General features: G+C 39.5%; 1 protein-coding gene across 7 annotated transcripts in view; it reads right to left on the reverse strand.

Moving 5' to 3' along the window:
- LOC125762044 (GTPase-activating Rap/Ran-GAP domain-like protein 3) overlaps positions 1 to 19,629 on the reverse strand; it is a 97,388-nt gene that overhangs the window by 11,515 nt on the left and 66,244 nt on the right. For 6 of the 7 annotated variants that reach the window (XM_049423761.1, XM_049423760.1, XM_049423758.1 and 3 more), the window contains 9 exons: positions 14,257 to 14,326; positions 8,366 to 8,452; positions 7,137 to 7,218; positions 6,373 to 6,491; positions 2,216 to 2,447; positions 2,000 to 2,098; positions 1,755 to 1,858; positions 1,029 to 1,143; positions 355 to 464 (listed from right to left, as the gene is read on the reverse strand). In XM_049423761.1, the coding sequence (XP_049279718.1) occupies positions 355 to 464; positions 1,029 to 1,143; positions 1,755 to 1,858; positions 2,000 to 2,098; positions 2,216 to 2,447; positions 6,373 to 6,491; positions 7,137 to 7,218; positions 8,366 to 8,452; positions 14,257 to 14,326 (1,018 nt within the window). Of the gene's footprint in view, positions 1 to 354; positions 465 to 1,028; positions 1,144 to 1,754; positions 1,859 to 1,999; positions 2,099 to 2,215; positions 2,448 to 6,372; positions 6,492 to 7,136; positions 7,219 to 8,365; positions 8,453 to 14,256; positions 14,327 to 17,147; positions 18,177 to 19,629 lie in introns of those variants that run through there. The other variant, XM_049423757.1, reaches the window with a different exon arrangement.

Below are 19,629 nucleotides of genomic sequence, written 5' to 3' on the forward strand. Positions count from 1 at the left end.
TTTGAAAATGGTAGTATAAGCAAAAAGAAAACTACAAACTGGTCAATTAACGAGCATGAAATTTGCAAATTCGCGATGGTGGTGATGGTGTTGAGTGGAGATTTAGTGACGCACCTTCCGCACTACAAAGTGTTACATTTTTACCTACAGAGAGTTTTATGGATAGGACTTTTACTAATAACAAGAACAAAAAACTATTAACCGTTCCACTTGATTTTATTTTTTGTATACTGTACAACAGCTTTAAGGGCAACTGTGTTGTACAGTATTTAATTACCAAAAACGAGGTCACGTTGATGATCATAAAAATGGTATCGCGTCCAAATAGGTATGGTGCGCTCTATCTTAACTTACCTCAAACTCGGGCGGATTGGGCAGCGTAGGGCCAAAGGGTGGTACCGTTTCATCGCAATAGACCGCTAACCGGTAGCGCGTACCACGCTTGGTCACGACGGCAAACACATCTGCAAATTGTTAGGGGAGGAAATACGAAGAGATAAAACGCACAAGGTTAGCATGACATGACGGGATACGACGGGACATGATTTATGAGCTAACCGACACGTGTGCTGCGGATTGATGTGATTCATTGAAAGTGGAATGAATTTGAATTGGTTCCAATTTATGCGTAAAATGCGTGGTCGACGAAAATGAATTGTATATGAAAAGAAAAGCTTTTGTATTCTTCGAAGAAAAACGTCGAATGAAACAAAATGCGCCTAAATGTATGCTATTACTAAGAAACAGTATAAAGGCATATATGTTAACTTAAGCTATTTTCTTTCAATTTTATCATTTAGAAAATCACTTTGACAAATAAAGTTAATACATTTTCAAATAACGATAGGATTCCCCCTTTTGATCCCTTAACAAATAACAGATTTGGTTAAGCATACAAAAAGGTAACTACAAAACGGGTGGCGTCTTAAGTAAGCTAAAGCAAAATTTAATTTCAATGCCACGCAACGTGTGGTGGCTACCTTTGCCGCATCAAAGCAAACGCAACGCAAGCCATAGGTTGTACTTACGCGTAAATTGACTCTTTACGTTGTTCGGTATGAACTCCGTCTCTTCGCCAGAGGACGCTTCGTCGATGAAAATGATGTTGACGATATCGTTACCGATGTGCCGTTTCCGTTCAACCTGCCGGATGCGCCAGTAATCACCACGTGTGTGTTGCGTAATGGCAAGCAAATGGGAACGTTCAGAAGAGGGAGAGAGAGAGAGAGAAAAAAAGCATAAATGAAATTGTCGTTGTCGGTGTGTATGGAAGAGATTAATCTGATTAATATTTAATCGAAGTAAAACAAAAAGCCTTTCTGCTATATAATTAAAACTCATGTGAAGGAAACATGCTATCCGGTTGTCTGATAAAAAATCACCATTAAATACAATCATTACACATAATAAGGGAATTTTGTCCTAGTGATTGCATACTTCCAGGAGCCACCATCAACGCGTAAAAACCACACAATCTGCATGACAAAATTACAATGTAATGAGCTTCGGAAACATGTTTTAACAACATGCTGTCCGTAGGAAGCACTTTCCTTCCAATCAAAACAAAAGTAACTTCGATAAACAGTTCTCAAATAGCCGCCAGCTCGTACAAGCTTCGGTGTTCTCCGTATCGATTCACTGCATAAATATTAACAGCGACACGGACATGGTCGTATCATGGTTGACCTTAGGCAGCCGGCATATTGGGGCAACAGCAAATTAGCGCATAAATTAACGCACGCACACCGTCTCACCTGCTGTCGATTATCTCGGCTAAATGGTAGCAGCGTCGATACGTGGAACATTATCTCGTGTCCCTCGTAGAGCGTGTAGATGGAGTACTTTCCCGTCATGTCACCTGCAAGCAAACGCAAATGGTGTAGATAAGCTGTCGCAAAGGAATACGCCGGAGGAATTACAACCGTACTTCGCAAGGTAACTGTTATTTTCCTTTCGGGAGTTGCATTTATTGACCGTGGTGACACATCGTTATACGTACCTTTCACATCGAGCCCACCACGGTACCGTTCCCAGTCCTTTAACCGAATTTTTTCACCCAACAGTGTAAGAAAATCGTCAAACTCCGGACTTCCGGATTCTGTGACACGCAAACGGAAAGAAAGAACAGAGCCGGGATTTTTCACCGTTGCTTTACTGAGAAGTTCAACGAGATGGAAGATAGTAGAGCTAGAATTAAAAAAAGCCCCCAACTTACCATTGCTCAACATTTCATCGTCTAACTTTTGGCCTGCCTTCATGTACACTACGCCGAACTTAAAGTTTACCGAGCCCTCCTGTTCCTCCAGCAGCAGCAGATCCTTCTGGATGTCGGCGGAAAAGATTTCCTTTGGCGATTTGTTCGAGTCCATCAGCGTGAAGTTGGATAGTATCTGCTTCACCGTGAGCTTTTGCTGCGGGTTGTACGGTAGAGCAAGTTTCTGTGCACCCTGTGGTGTTGCGTTATGGTGTTATGGGGGGATGTAAAAACAAGTAATGGTGAATATTAGCAAACCATCTCTTAGATAGCATCCCGTTACGCAGGTTGTGTAATGCTCGCACGTAGAATTAAAATTAAAATATGTTCCCATTCTGCTTCTTCTTGTAAAGAAAAACTCCTCCAGAAGCACCTTCTTTTGACTACACATATGGGAACAGACAGGATAATTCCGGACACAAAGAATGTTCACCGTACATTCACACTGTCTTGCTATGCTTTTATGGTTTTTTTTGTTGTGCATTGACTAGGACGACACGGGAAAGAAATGGGATGCGAAGGAACACACATTTCCTTTAAACATTGTTCAACAAACACATGGATGTTTGCATGTGTCATGGTAAGACGACAGTGCAACATCAAAGTAAAGGTAAGATTTAAACCATTTTTATGTTGGAACCTTCCGTTGCGTTTGTGGCATTATTTCCGTTGCGTTGAGAAAAATCTAACCTTCGTTTGGAAAATGTAAACAAAGGATACCTGAATGGGATAACCTTCTCTCCTTCTCTCCCTCTCGGAATTAATAACAAATCATTTCTATTTCGACTTTCCGGTACCGGTTTGTCCCACTGAAACGGATATGCAAAAAAAAATGTGCTTCAACGTGCGGACCATAAATCAATAGCCAAATCTGGAAAATTCCCGAATGAGCCGGAGAAAACGTGAGCTTTACGATGGTTTTACATTCATTGTTTTGTTTCGTAACGCAAATAGCAATATGTTGTGCTACGCTTTCACTTCGCAATATGACCCACTGAAAGTAGTAAGATTGTGGGTAACCCTGTCACTAAACGCTTAGAAATTGTCGCGTTTGCGAACGCGATTCAGATTTTTTTTGCGAAACTTCATATAAAAAATTGCGAAAATTTGCTATTGAAATAAGTTTCTTTTCACTCATATAGTGCTTTAAATGAAGAAAAGAATAAAAAATTATGAAAAAATAAAAAAAAAATTCAAAAATATGAAAATTTCATAAGGCCTTGCCTTTTCTTTGAGTAATTTTGCAAAATTATATAAATTGATTTATTTTACAGGGTTTATCAGGTCAATATAACATCTGAAAGGCATAGTTCGCCGGCCAGAACATGTATTTCGTTTCCTGTCAAGTATTTCATTTGCCTCAACATGAAAATCCTGTTGCCCAATATGATTTTAGAGATTATTGCTTTAGCTTTTTCACCGGGATTGTTGCCTGCTCCTGCTCGTTATTTGTACCATATTTTCTAATTTATTTTTTATGCTTTTTTATAGTTTTTTTTAATCAAATCATATCATTTAATAAAGGGTGAAGGCACAGCTTTACGCTGTTGTGCCATTTGAAGCAGAATTTGTTAGATTCATTAAATTATGAGAAGTTTTATCACGAACATTTCGAAAACATGCATGTGTATGTGTAGCATGTGTCAAACCGAATCCGAGCAAAATGTAAACAAACAAAAATTCAGCAAGGTACTTTTTTATTCCAGCAATTATATATTTCGAATAGATGAACTGAGGAAGTATAATTGCATTGCAAAAAATAGTTTATTAATTCTTTTACACTCCGTACACAATATCAAACCGTTTTATTGCATTCTACGCTATTACGGGATTTTTAAACCTGGCACTTACATATGTTTTCGAAATGTTCGTGATAAAACTTCTCATAATTTAATGAATCTAACAAATTCTGCTTCAAATGGCACAACAGCGTAAAGCTGTGCCTTCACCCTTTATTAAATGATATGATTTGATTAAAAAAAACTATAAAAAAGCATAAAAAATAAATTAGAAAATATGGTACAAATAACGAGCAGGAGCAGGCAACAATCCCGGTGAAAAAGCTAAAGCAATAATCTCTAAAATCATATTGGGCAACAGGATTTTCATGTTGAGGCAAATGAAATACTTGACAGGAAACGAAATACATGTTCTGGCCGGCGAACTATGCCTTTCAGATGCCATATTGACCTGATAAACCCTGTAATGTCAATTGGTTGAACTCAGTTTCTTTTCACTCGAATAATGCTTTAAATAAAAAAAAATAAAAAACATATGAAAAAATAAAGAAATTCTAAAAATTTGAAAATTTTCTAAGGCTATAGCTTTACCTTTTTTTGGGAAAATAAGCAAAATTTTATAAATTGATGTATTTTAATGCAAATTTGATGAAATAAGTTTCTTTTCACTTAAATAATTGCTACATTGTTAATAAATTTATTACTTTTATGTTGAACTTGCTTCAACAATGTAGGTATAAACAACGCGTCTTGCAATGCGCAACAATTATGTTACTAGATAAATATAGCCCACTTCATACAGGTTTTCGATCTGTTTCGAAAGCTATGAAGGAATCGTAGTAATGATTACCTGAGCATTGATGGAACGGTGACGGTCATAAAAATAGAAAAACAGGCGGGCAAATTCGATAATCCGGATACAAAGGTTGTTATCTGTATGCTACTCAAAGCTACTTCTAATTGGTGTTATCCGACTTCTAATAGGTCCGTTGTTTTGAAACATCGTCACTGGGCTTAAAAAACTTGCCTTTCTCATCGACCTTATCAAAACAGTAAACTTATTACTTATTATAATTTTCTTTGTACAAATTAATTTAATTTAATTTAATTCAAGATTAAGAGAAAAGTTAAACAACTCAAAGTCGCGTCAGAATCGCAAAATTTTGGGAAATTGAGTGCATGTAGTGAAAATTGTTAAGCATGTAGTGACGGGGTAACATGTTAGCAGTATCACGTTAAAAATGAATATTTCTAATGTATTTCAAATCTATTTTTTTATAACAAAACATATCGTCACATAAAATGGAACCCGAAAATCCTATGGAATGATTCTGTGATCGTGTTCCTGTGCGCTTCTCCGTATGTCCAAACGGTAAACGGCTTATTCCCTGATCATAATACACTTGAGCAAAGCTTCTCTCTCTCTCTCTCTCTCTCGATAAAAATAGTGGGCTCCATCGTTCATTTTACATTCGCATCCCCAAAAAGCACCGAACCGGCTTTGACCTGTGCTTCCGGTTGCAAAATGTTTATCGACAGACAGACGATTGCAGACATTTAGGCGCAAATAACTGCTCCATCCGTTTGCCGATTCATGACCGTCCCAGCGGGACGAAGAAAACGATCCAGTACACACTACACAAAACGCTACCGGAAGGAATGAGGCTTGGAAAGTTTTTTGCTATACCGTAAAATGCTTTTCTTTCTGAGCATAAAAACATTCAGCTAAGAGATGCGAAGCGTAGAAAGGTTACGGTAGAAAATGGAGGGCAAGATCGAAACCAATGAATAGGGCTTCCGGTCATGAAGCGGATCTAGCACCATTAAAAAACGACATAGATACCTGAATTTGTGACGATGCGTAAGTGCGCCATTTGAGAGAATCTTTTATTGTGTCCGCACACTCTAACGGACGCACACACACATACAAGAGTTACCCGATAAATGCTGATGTTGCGATCGGTAGCAATAATCACGCTCATCATCAACGCCATCGAGTGGTTGACGAGGGCTTGTGTGTGGGTCCCTTCGGGTAAATGGAAGTACATTTCTTTTGTATTATCAGCACGATTCAATTCCAGTGGAAGGTGAAGTGTTTTCCATTGGTCGCAAAACGAAATACAATACACCGTAGATGCACGCAAAAGCTAGGAATAATTAGTTCCACTAAAGAAATTCTCTTCTCAGCAACGATTTATTTCCACAAAACGATTCAAAAAACAAGCAATTCATCTTACAACACTTCAAAAACATTTTCTCGTTTCTAGGAGAACTTAGCTCCTTAGCCTTAAATTGTTCTGTTTACTACATCAATATTAGTAAAACAGGATAAAGTATCATTCTCTTATAAAACAAAATTGCCCACCCGTAGATTTTTACCTGTTTCCGGAACAGCATAACACGGTACAGCGGCATACACTTGCTTCCTGAATCCTGCGAGACAATCGAGAGAAAGTAAGGATTCTTCTCCGAATCGATTCCAACATAGTTTTGATGTACTGAAACGAAAGGAAACAGGGATCTTTCATAAAGTTCTTGCCAAAGGATGTTTGGATTTCACGAAGCTTCTAAGTGACTGAAAGAATGTGTGAGAGTTCTGCTAGAACAATATTAATATTCTGCCAAGTTGCTAGTAGATTTTATCTTTAGCTTACAAGGCCTGAAAGTATGCAACCGTAGGGTAATTGTAACGTATTACTCATTACCTCACGCCAAGTTTGTGAAGACGGTTGCCGTAATCCAGGCGTAAACACTAAAGATAGAATCAAACAAAGTGGTTCCGTTTGAAATGGCAACCTATTAAATATTTTATGAATATGTATTACACCTATGGGAAATAGTAATTAAGAGTAAGTTTCGAATGAAGATAGCATTCAGTTTTAAACATCATTCCTTGCTGTAAAGCTTCAATAGGGCGGTGAAATAAAAACCATAAGTCATCAATCAATCAGTGAAGGCATCGGGCGGAGGGAGAAGAAATCTCCAAATAGATAGATGATGTGAAAAAAAGAAATCAATTTAATCAAAGTAAATATAGATCCCTCATCGGACAACCGAAAAGGGATATACACCCGCAATGGCCGTCAAAGGTTGACAAGCATGGAAGAAAGAAATGGTAAAGTTAAATGCTGCATCATACTTACATTTTCCCAGAAAATACTTGAAGTACCATCGTGTTTGATGTTCCGGGTTCTCCAGGATGGGAATGCTTGGGGATCCAAAAACCTTTTTTTGTTGTTGTCGTTAGTTCATACCGTCCATCGACAGCCCATCAAAAACGTTGCAGTTGAGTTGTTGTGCAGAAGTTATAATGGGTAGTATGGCACGTGTTTGGGGTTTATGGAGATGGTGTTGAGATGCCATAGGGTGAAGAAAAAAGAAAATCGAAATGTAGATAGTAAATAAAAGAGAGAAGAATAAAAACTGAAACGCAACGAGATGAAAATTGGAATATTTTTATCCCCACCGGACTGACTGGGAGGCCTGTCTTGTCTTTGGGACTGTTTTTTCTGTGTTGTTTTTTTTTTCTTTCTTTCTTTCTGTTATGCTTTAAAGCGTCCACAATTCAGCGTCAACTCGGCTCCAAGAAACGTCTTCTAACTTCCCCTTTACACAATGACTAATCGATACGATCGAATGATGTATAGGTTGACTGGAGTGGGGGAATTCTTGTCACCGCTAGGCAATGTACTTCCCATTTGCCGGAAGTTTTCGATTTGTTCTTTTTTTCTAGCACTTTTCGGGTGCCATCGATGCCAATTTGTTGACATCCGGCAAAAGGGTGCGATCGTTCGAAGCTGTTTTTTTTACTAACGGAGAAGGTTATGTTGTGGGGCATGCGGAGCGTAATTCATTCAAATTACTGACAAAGTTTCAGGAAAAAATTGATCTCGCTCATGTTGAGATTTTTATCCATCGTCTCTCTTTGAAACTGGGGAAAGTGGCGGGGTTAAGGGTGAAAGTTAGGGTATGAAATACCCTCTCTGCCGGAAGGGCACTAAAGACTAAAGTCATCGCCAGTATGCCGATCGAGTAAATTGATTTCGAAAGCGTGGGAAAATAAAACTTTCCGATTCATCGTGAGCGAGAAAGTTTTTGGGTTTATTTTGATGAGAAAATATACAAATCAGTTACTTTAAAATTGGTTTTAAATTGATTTACTGCTTTGTATATGTTTGAATTCATTTTAAAATAAAATGATTTAAATTTAATCTGAAACGGAGATTGATTGCAGTTTGATATTTATATTCTTTAATACTCCACTTATAATAATTTTCAAGTTACAACCAACACAAAACTTTATCATACACTATTACAGATCATGATTCACTCCCGAAACCAACTGTAAATAAATGGATCTTAATTTACTTACCTCATCCTTCTCGGCTAATGATTCACCATTCTCCAACCGAAACCGTCGACAGTTAGGATCCAATCCATCAATCTCTGACTGTGGTAGCTGATCGTGCATGGAAGAGAGCAAACGGGAAAAGGTGTCAAAACCATCAAAATAATACGTCAGCTGATTTTGTTCCATCTTCCGTCAATCATATTAACAACCATAAAAGCCACATTTGCTGAAATTGTCTCTTGCGACCATCACTGCACACTGCAAAGTACGCAACATGCTTCTTTACGCAAACATTGAAGCTTGCCCGGCACTTTACGCGGGATGGATGCTCGACCAAGACACCGCCATGGTTCAACAACATTCGGTGATGGGACTTACTGGATGAATAATTAAAAACGATTGTCCTGCAGCAAAGCAGAATCGCCGCTTCAGCAATTATGATGTTGATCTGCTGCTTCTCACGGTCATAAGAGGACGTGTCTTAGCGTTAAAGTGGACTGTACACGACAGCCAAGGGGTGAACCATATTGGAGCCAATTAAGCTGTATTTAACTCTTGAGTAGTTTTCTTTTTAAATGGTGTAAGTGTATAAATACTGCAAAAGAATATTCTATTTAATCTTGTATTCCTCATACCATCAAGTGTAACTGAAACTACTCGACACAATCTTACTGAATTTATCAACAAATAAAACATTACCTCAAAAATAAAAATGCTTAAGCTTATAATAGTTTCTAACATTTAGATATCCGATGGATTAAGGGCAAGTCTTCCTGTAACTACAATTGAATATCAGCAGAAGACAGAACCAGAAACTGTCTTTCTTGCTCAAAGTAAAAAAATGACAGGCAATTCGATGCCATTTTTGAATTGCAGTTCTGATCGAGTGAATGAAGAATAGAATTTAAATGTCTAACACCTTCACAAACCTTAACATGTCTGCAAATTAATCACAATGTTTTAAAAGAATATTGATAGTAAAAAAATTTGCTTTTTCTAAATTAGATATGCTTAACTTCTGTCTTAAAATTCGCCTAAAATCTTTCACATTAAAGGGTCCCGCTGCAAGCCCATCGTGTACATTTACCTTCACCAAAGCAATGCATTCCTTTCTTTGCAATTTTCTTTCTGCGTCTTCCATATTTTCATTTACACAGTTCGTACAGTTCAAACCTTTCGCAAGTTTTCATATGAAGGTAAGGTAAAAGCATGCTCTTGGCACTAGAGTCGCCTTTTACTTTGCTGCTGACTCGGCAAGCACTTTCCCGAAAGGACTCCCGATAATACAACTATCCGTCGCGAAATGCATAATTCATTAAACTGGAAGATTGCCCTTTCGCTATGGTAATTCGGTGTATGTGACCGGGGACGAACGATGTTACTACTCGAATGAAACGCCACTTGTGTAAAGTTCTCTTCGGTCTTCGGTCTCTTTGGTTCTGAAGCGTGGAGAAAGTTAGTACGGCGGTAAAGATGTTCAGCGTTCAGCAAATTTTGTCCCATCTGAAGTGTTCTAGGGTAAGGGTAGAATCAAAACTACCGCACGGTACGCGGATCGGCACGAATGTTGATGTTTTGCGGTGTGCAATTGTTACCGTACAACGTTCAAAGTATGTAAAAGTCGAGAGTTCAATTTTCCGTTCTAGTTCGATCGTTGCAGCCGCGGAATCAATGGCCATTTCTACTCCCGCTGCGATATCACATCGGTTAAGGATGGTGTGGCTAATGATTTTCCACACCTTGCCCCTTTTACGTTCGGTTGGTCCTTTACTGATGTACACCATCTCTGATGTCATAGGTATTGGATTTCTCGGTTCAAACATCACATGAAGCAACCGTACCGCAAGCATTCGTGCACACCAGTCGTATGCTCCGTGTGTGTGAGTGTGTGATCCGTATATTGGAAAATCCTCCGGATATGAAAACGTGCTCCGATGAGGCTATTAGGTTATGGTCGTAAATTTCTCCCCACGTTGTGTCCCACCTTTGCCCCGGTGGGGACGTTTTCCAGCATGACAACCAGACAAGGAGACGTTCTCAGCATCACCTGAGCCCATCATCCAATTGGGAACGGGGGAACAAGAAAAATGGAAAAGTGGCATACAATTGATTGTTTTCCTTTCTTTGGAATGTGGTGAAGCACAAAGCGATTCGTGGGAAAACCAACCATGGGATGTGAGCTTAAAGTAGATACAGGTCCAGGTATGGTTTCGTATGGCCGATACAGGTTTCCTTCTAGTGAAAACATTTTTATACATAAAATAAATATGATTTACCTTTTGTTATTTGAACGAGCAATAGAATGACTTTACAATGTACAATGATAACAAATATTTAATCTTTCCATACGCTATGGATAAGTTACTATGTGATTCAGATTTCGGTTTCATGTGTTGCAACACATGGAATTGGAACATTCTGTTCACCCATTGATGTTAGGCTGTCGACTAACAGGCAGCTGAAGCCAAATGGAATGGGAAAGAATCAACCGAATCACATGAATTAAACATAGATAGCAAAAGCGTCGTTAAACGTCACAACAAGTGGCCCTCATACAAGAAGCCTTCACCAAACCTTATCTCAATGCAAGGCTGTCGAAGGAAACTTCCTCCACGAATACGAAAATATGAGAACACGAGAGAGAAAGAAAACCGAAAGATGTGACAACGGAAAACCTTGAAACAACCTCGATGGAACAACCAAACAAACTCAATCTCTAAACGATCTTAACAAAAAAAGAAAGAAGGAAAATCAAACGAGCAAACTATCAGCCACAACTATGTAGCTTGATGTGTGCGATATAATCTAGCTCCTTATGGAGCCACAACTAAAGGCAAAAAAAAAACACCGACCCTGTTGCGGGTGTTCGATTGGCGGAAATTTTCTAGTGTTCCGCACTTTAAAAATGTCAAACATACATTCGCAAAAAAAGAAATATCTGGATGGCTTCCAGTTTCAAGAACCTGTTTGGATGGCATTTCCTTTTTTTTCTTGTGGTGCGATATTTTTCGTGCTCAATTCGGTTGTAGGAGTCAACAGGTCGGCGATGTTTGGCAATGTAGTATGGTTTAAATGAAACTCGCAAGTTGTAGGAGCATAATTTATTATTTTTTTTATTATGGCAAGAAAAATAAAGGAGTGATGAGTCCGGATGTTTTATGTGAAACCCTTGGCGTAATGTGAAAAACACTTATAGTTTTCTGGATATAATTAGTTTATAAGTAGGTGATCCTTAATTTCATAACTTTCAACCATAATAAAAATAGAATTAGGAGAAATGAAGACAAAATTGCTGCTCAGACCTGTTTTCAAATACTGATTCTTAAAAATTATTCTAGTTTTCTAAGAATCCTTACTGAATTATAGTTTAATACTCAAAATCAAGCAATTCACTATAAATCCCTCTACTTTTTTAAACAACATGTATGGCGAGTAGCCATTTAGAACAAGTTTCAAAATGGTTATCGGGGAGATTCGGAGGACTCCGTACTCCACACAACCAAACATTTACGACCTTCTTTATTTAATTTTATCTTTTCCGTTTTGCTTCCAGTTGTTCGAGTAATTGCATATACGAAGCAAAAAAAAATAGTATAAATAGTACGATTAACACATTTTTCCGAAGAAATTTGAACAACCGCCATACTCACTCACTTTCCTACGCCCTTGGTTACTCACGCTTCATCAATTAGTCAACAACACCCCTACATGCCTAACAATGTACCAAACTGACAGGCTTCCACAATGCATCCAGGGCAACATCGTAATACCAATCGTGTCATAAAGATGCACCATAAAGAGTTCAGCGACATCAGCGCAACGGCCACGATCACACGCGGCACCGACAAACCCCTTAGCAACCGGCTCCCAACAGTGGGTGGAAGATGGTGTCCGATTAAAATCAATTTTAATTGAAACCATTTAACCCGCCGTGGTCTAACAGCTTGAAGCATTGGGTCCTGCAGTTCGCCAGTGGCAGTTGGGTAGAGGAAACACAAGAGTTCTCGCGAAAAAATGGCGCCATTCCAGCGCCGCTCATTGATGCCAATTGATTGACACGCGGGCAACTTCACGATGGCAATCGAAGGCGAAATGGTGAATGGCCGTTGTTCGCTCTCGTTGATCTTCCCCGAGGGGTTCAGGCACTTCGGGTGCGTCTGGGCGAGCTGGCTGTATAAATATCATTAGCAAACCGGCGGCGCACAACATTGTATATGCGGTGGTGCCGTCGCTCAGTTAAGATCTGACTGTAACGCGAAACTGTCGCTGGTGCTGTGTGCTTTGGTTTTTGAAATTTTTAGAACGTGTCCAAAAAGTGTCCAGTTGAGCGTGAAACGGACCCAGTGACAGTGACGTGATCTCCGGGGATCAACCGTTACGGAGACGTTTTCAGAAAAGTTTCTCTGTACAAGTCCACCAACGCACCGATCAATCCTCTCGCTAGCGATGAAACCACGCGCCTCCTGCCAGCTGGCGCAGGTATTCGTGGTTGTGTGGTTTCTACACGCTTCCACACTGCTGCCAGCCTTCGTGCAAGGGCAGGATGAAGGGTTCTACGGTAGCTCGGGATTAAAGCATGAGGACTATCAAAACTCCAGCGAAATGTACGTGGAAGATGCGGAAGAACTGACGCCCAGCTATAATCTCGACCAGATCGACATGCAAGATACGCACCGAAACATTCAATACCGCTGTCAGGCATGCCAGTATCGTAACGTGTACGCAATGGCATCGCTGAAATCGATCAAAGCGCATGTACTGATGAAGCTCGGCATTGACTTTATGCCGAACAGAACGGGCTATCCGTCGGTACCGGAGCAAATACTGTCCAGCTTCAATAAGCAAATGTTCAGCAGGTCCGATGTCAAGCAGTCGTCCGGTGTGACTCACGATCCGGACTACATGGAGGACGATCCGATGATCAGTGTGGATGAGGTGGAAGAGGACTACGACTACTATCCGGTTACGAACAAGATCTACATTCTGGCGAAACGTGAGTAGTGCGCCGCACAATGAACGCTTGTACTAATGGACATTTTCTTGTGTTTCCATCTCTTCCACTGTTGATTGTACCATTTCACAGGCAAAGCAAACCAACCTGCCAGGAAACACTCGATCATTTTAGTGTTAAGATTTTAATATTATTTTTTTCTCACTGGGGATATTTTTTTTTTAACTTTTTAATTATTTCAGCAATTGTTTTTATAAATCAAATTTTAATCAATTTTTTTCTTCTAGCTTTCTTTTTTTACCTAACGCGCAGCTATTTTAGTTCTTTTTTTGCAGGTTTTTTTTCCAGATCATTATTATTCGGTTGGGTCACATCTAAATGCTCATTCTTGCTTCCAAGACAAAGGATCATTTATAAGGATTTATCAGACAGATAAAGATAATCTGCCTACCTTCCAGTGAGCTTTCATTTGAATATATTGTCGAAAATCGCTACAAAACCACTTGTCTTCAACCTAAATTAATCAACAAGCTTTATCATGACCCAAGTTGGTATCACGTTGGTATAATATCGTTATTCAATGAAGAACGAAAAAAAAATAATGTGAATAAAAATTTCCACTCCGCTGGTCTATTATTTATCGACTATTTTTACTGACAAAAAAAATGTTAAAAGCAAATTGATGTGATCGAAAGAAAACTAATGGAAGTTCATTAAAATGGTGCAAAAGATGGTGAGAAATTTGAAGAAAAAAAAAATCACTACCTTTAAAGACCCACTTTGAGCGAAGGTAATATGAAACTTTTTCTTTTTTATATACTATTCATCATTACTATCCAGTACCGGTGTGTCACTAGGGGTCGTTGTAGGACATTATACACACCGTTCTTCCACATCCACGACACTTGGTTCATTTTCATCTTAATTATAACACACCGATTAGCACGAACGTTTACATTACCTGGTCCACTGATCCGTAATGGCGCCTGGAGAAGACGCCACGCCTCGATATGAGCTCTGTGGCCGAGGTACTGTAAGGAAGAGACGGCAAGAAAGAAGAGCGTTATGTTATATTTCCATTCATCTTAAGCTATTTTAAAAATAAGGAAAACTCAAAAGCACCACCAGATTTGGTGTAGAATTACGGAAGAGTTGTTGTCGTTCGGGCGAACAAATGGCCCACTGATGGTGTGATGGCGCAAAAAAAAAATAGAAATGGCATCCCGCAACTGCTAATTGGTACTAAATAGACACTTGCAGGATCAAAAATTTTAAACCATCCAACACGATGCGGTACAAATTTCGAACGTGAATGTGCAAGCAAACAAATAAACAAAACCACACTGATACAACCTTCCACAAGCGAATCGGAAGGCCCATCCCCCAGAACCATTAATCAGTGTCACCAGCGTTACCATGGGAAATGCCAAGCTTTCTGCAATGATACACCCGTGTTGCCCGTGCTTCTCTGTTCCGTGAGGCAAATGACGACACAAAACGGGGACGGTTTTTTCGCGTCGGAACGAACCTGTTTGGTTGAAATGAATGAAATAAAATTGTGCTATGCGGCAGATTTTGTGTTTCGTGAATGTTCCTCGAATGCTTTCTGCGAGAGATACTTCTTCTCGGTCGGTCGGGTGTTCATTTCATTTTGCAGTTTAGCGGCATTAAAATAGCGAAAGAAGTTTCCTCCGGCACAAGGCCACAGGTTTTAATGGTTGAGCTGGACCTAATTTTTGGCTAATCTTGATTTGCTACTATTTTCCTTTTAGTCACTCTTCGTGTCTTTGTTCGTTTTTATGATTAATTTTAGGAGTGCATTCTCATGATAACCGAGCGAACAATGAAGGGGTGCTTCATTTGTTGAACATTCATGCAACAAATAGTTCTTATTATTCTATGCACACGACAATGCTTCTTAAATAAAAAAAAACTTGGAATGAGCATGAAATTAAAAAAAAAACTCCTTAAAGTATGCAATCTGAAAACCCTAAAGCTTTAAATGGTACAATTTTGAAGATAAAAAAACTCAATTACTAATTCACTAAACATTTAACAACTTAACATTTAACACAACAATGCTTCTTAAATTAATAAAAAGATTTAGAATGAGTATGAAATAAAAAAAAACCCTTGAACCCCTTAAAGTATGCAATCTAAAAACACAAAGGCTTTAAATGGTACAATTAAGCGTAAAACAATAATATTTTGTGCAATTGATCTGTTGAAGAAAAACTAAATAATCTCAATTACTAATTTACTTTACATTTAACAACATTTATGAAAATTAAAAGATTATAATTATATTTTTCGAACTTTTAAACCATGCAACACATTATTACGTTACCGTAGAAAGTAAGATTTTTTTTCTAAAATTTAATAAAGACTCCATTTAGATAACGCTAGCAAATGTCTGGCTCACATGAAATCTTTCGCGCTGTTCGTACCAACCGTCCCGAACCATATACCTTGAGGACGAAAGGAACTTTTTGGGCGCAATTGAAATAACAAACCAACCCCAACAACCAACCTCCCAAGCAAAACCAAACCAAGCCGTGTGTTTATCTACCAATGTAAACGTATACAAAAACCGGTACCCCAGCAAGGAAAAAAGCGAAATAATAATACGCTTTTTTGGGGGCTTTTGTGGGGCGCATAACCTCTTTGAAAGCATCACCATCGAAGGGTTTCGGTTCTCGAGCTAGAACACTTTTTGGGGGGGGGGGGGGGCAAGTTTCGTACCTATGCTTTGATGCTAATGGTGGTGGTGGTGTGTTTGTGATGTTTCCGAAGGTTAGAAGGCGGTACGGTTATGAATCTTATTTTCAATGCTTAAATTGCAACGGAAAGGCTTACGTTCACCTCACTAAGCAAGATGAATCAAAGGCTGATGATGCTTTGTTAGAATGTTTGAAGTTGAAAGCGCTTTACCGGTGTAGTTGCGCTTGTGAACGAAGGGAAAGATCGTTTAATTTTTTTTATTGAACTCATTCGTTTGTTAAGCTGCTCACTATCGCACAGTAGATGAGAATGTCAATCATCTACGTGCCTTGTGGTTTGTACACGGTACTGTAAGATAAAAGTTAGTGATTTTCAAACCGAAATCGAAACGTAACACGAACAACCGTCAACAACCATGCAAGGAAATGGGAATAAACTTTAGCTGTCTTTGACTGGACATAACCGTATCAACAATAGCAATCGCTAAACTTCTTACTCAACGCCGCATTCGAGCGTACATGAAATGAAACTGTACGAGTTGCGATGAAGCTCATGACGTAAAACAAACAACTCCGTAACAACTTTGGTCGTCTTTATTTTAATGGTTCGAACGATGGTGGCCCAAGTGGTTTGGCAGATAACGCAGCTTGTATATGCTGTGGTGTGCACGTAAGCGTTCCACCAAAAATAGTACACTTGCTGCTTGGGACATGGAACACGGCACGGGACTGCTAATGTTTCCGTGTTTGGAAGCTTACGGCATACGGTACCAAGAAGGTAACCACGTGTAGTTAATGTAGGCAGCTGTTTTCCCTTTTATCACAAATCCAACGCTGACACACAAAAGAATCCCATCAACAACAAAAAACAAGTTATGGTAAGCTGTTAGAGAACCGATTTGAATAATGAATGCTTTGGCGAGTTTGATCGATGTTATCAATGGGGAACTCTAGCCGAACTATGCTATTATCGAACACCCTCGCTAAGAACTTCACGCGAAGTCGCACCAGATGATTTGAATTCTCTTCCCCCTTTAACCAACAATGTTTCCACGCGAATGGCACTACAATATAGGTTAGATCCATCAAAAAGCTAGTTCCGGAATAATTGTTAGCAACCATTTCAACTTACATTACGCTGGACGCTCGTCGCTGTAGCACCCGCAGTGCACCAATATCCCGATGCGGTGCACGCGGTGGCGGTGTGAACAAACTTTGACTCCGATCGCGCACCGGATCCGTGTCCCGGTACGTGCGGAAGATGGTCGCTATCTTCAGATTGAAGCACAACATTGTCCATCCGAACGTGTAACGTTTCTGAGACGCGCGCGACGCGACCGTCACACATCACACATCTTAGAGCTGGTGGTCACGGTTGCCACCCATTTGCAACATACGTACATTGACTCATTATCGAGCACACAGCAGGAAACGGGACGGAATTGTTGGTTACCGGTTTTTGGTGTTTTTTTTCTCGATTTACCCGGAGACGTGTCCGCGGAGACGGTTGAGATGGGAGTGGGGACAAATGGGCCAACCAAGTTGTCGTCACGGTTTGCAACGCGGTTACTCTGGGTGGCTTTCTGTTGCTAGTGCTGCTGCTACTGCTGCACCGGAGACACACTCGTTTTACGCTCCACGGGGAACACAATTTATGGTCGGAATCACTTTAACATGGTTGTTTACTTACGGAACCAATTCACTGTATCATGCCATCACGCTGTTAATGTTCTAATGGTACATAGAGCATTTTTGTAGTGTCGTTTTGACATTCTTTTCAATCAAACACAGTTTATTTTCACTAGTAAGCGCCAGTACGTACATTACACCATGCAGCTCAGCATGTTGGCATTAGGCGAGTAGATTTTTCCGAGCGACTAATATACATTCATACATGGATTACATGACTTTCTATTTATCACAATTGATGTGTCACTTATTTACTAGCTGTCACTAAAACCAATAGTCCGTTTTGTTATGTGTTTCGTATAACTTCAGGCGTTACAACCTACACTTTGCATACCCTCTTGCGCTTTGTTTAATATGGCTAATGGAATGTTAAATAAGATAAGTTTTTCTGTACGTGCGTGGTACAAACGTGTCAAAAACTCTAATTGAAGTATTACGTAGGTTTTTGCGATCGAACTTTTCACCAGAATCGAACTCATTTAGGTGTTGAAAGCCAAACCAAACGAAAAACCCACACTCGCTTCATAAACCTGTTAACCATTTTTCTGACTAGTATTGGTTTGCTCACGAAACCGAACTCACGCACGCCTGTTGTTAAAACTAAGCAATAACAACAACAAAAAAACACAGAAACGATCGCACGATTCTGACAGTCGTTTCAAGCATTTTCATGCCTAACCATCGTCAACCGGAACATGCGCTCCTCCCCATGCAGCAGCAGTGAGAAGTGGAAAGGAAAACTTAATTCCCACCCCACCAGAAGGGAAGCAATGACGTGCGTAAAGGGTAGAGTGAAACTTTGTCTTTCTCATTAACTACCATCCAATAGCATGCCAGTGCTCCGTTGCTGTCACGGCCAGACAGATGGGCGAAAACAATTGTGATAATCCGTTGCTTGGCACGAATCGGTCGAATGCACCCGTAGCGGGCTGGTTTCGAAAATCCGTACGAAATACGCTAGCTTGCGTCAAATCGATTTCAGTGGAAATCATTCGCAAACGGCTTACAAGATTCAAATCCGCTTCGGTAATCGTTTCGATTACCCGTGTTGTAATTAACTCCCGTAAGGTGGTATGGTTCGAGGTGGGTTACTGTTGCAACTGCAATCCCGACGGTCCCGGATGTGATTAGTGGCAGGTTAGTTACGGTTGATGCACACAAAAAAGGGATACGCTTCGAAGGATGTAGCAAAATTTAGCTGTGAGTTAGGTGGGCAAATGGTCCACCAAATCAGGGTCAGGGTCAGGTAGATTTGGGATGGAGGTGACATGAGATATATTTATGAGATACGCGACCCCGGAAGCACCAATTAAACGGAGAATCGTTTAATCAATCGCTAATGGCTATTAACGGTTTTTGACAGTAAATCGATAGATGAACCTTTTAAGATATGACCCAAATTATCTCCATTAACTTTAGCGACTTTAGTTGGGTTGAGCACACGCAGAGCAAATGAGGAGGCATGAAATTTATTATTTAAATATCAACTTCTCTGGATAAACAATGGAACGTCGCCTACATGTAGGCAATAAACCTAAATTTAATTAAACCTATTAACCTAAATAAAAGGCAATGCGTCACACAATTATTAGCTAAACCATCCTGGATTTCTATTGATCATTCATTTGTTAATGAAGCAGGTATTACAATTACTCTTCTTAAGGTGAAAGAGACAGTGTTTTTTTACAAAACCAAATAATCTGTTAGATGGTCCTTGGTATGACTTCATTGATACAGCAAAAGGCAAAATCAACCTACACACCAACTGTTCCTTTAATAATTTAAAAAGCAAATTTTCGTGTAAAAAATTTTATAAAATAAAAAATTAATAAAATGGAATTGAGCAATGTATCTCAAGCCACCCCTTAAGTTTGAGCTAGTGAAAAGGTTATGGTAAAAAAGCACTTTAAAGTTCAGTTTTTCCT

This window comes from Anopheles funestus, chromosome 2RL, assembly GCF_943734845.2.
Source record: "Anopheles funestus chromosome 2RL, idAnoFuneDA-416_04, whole genome shotgun sequence".
NCBI classification, from domain to species: domain Eukaryota; kingdom Metazoa; phylum Arthropoda; class Insecta; order Diptera; family Culicidae; genus Anopheles; species Anopheles funestus.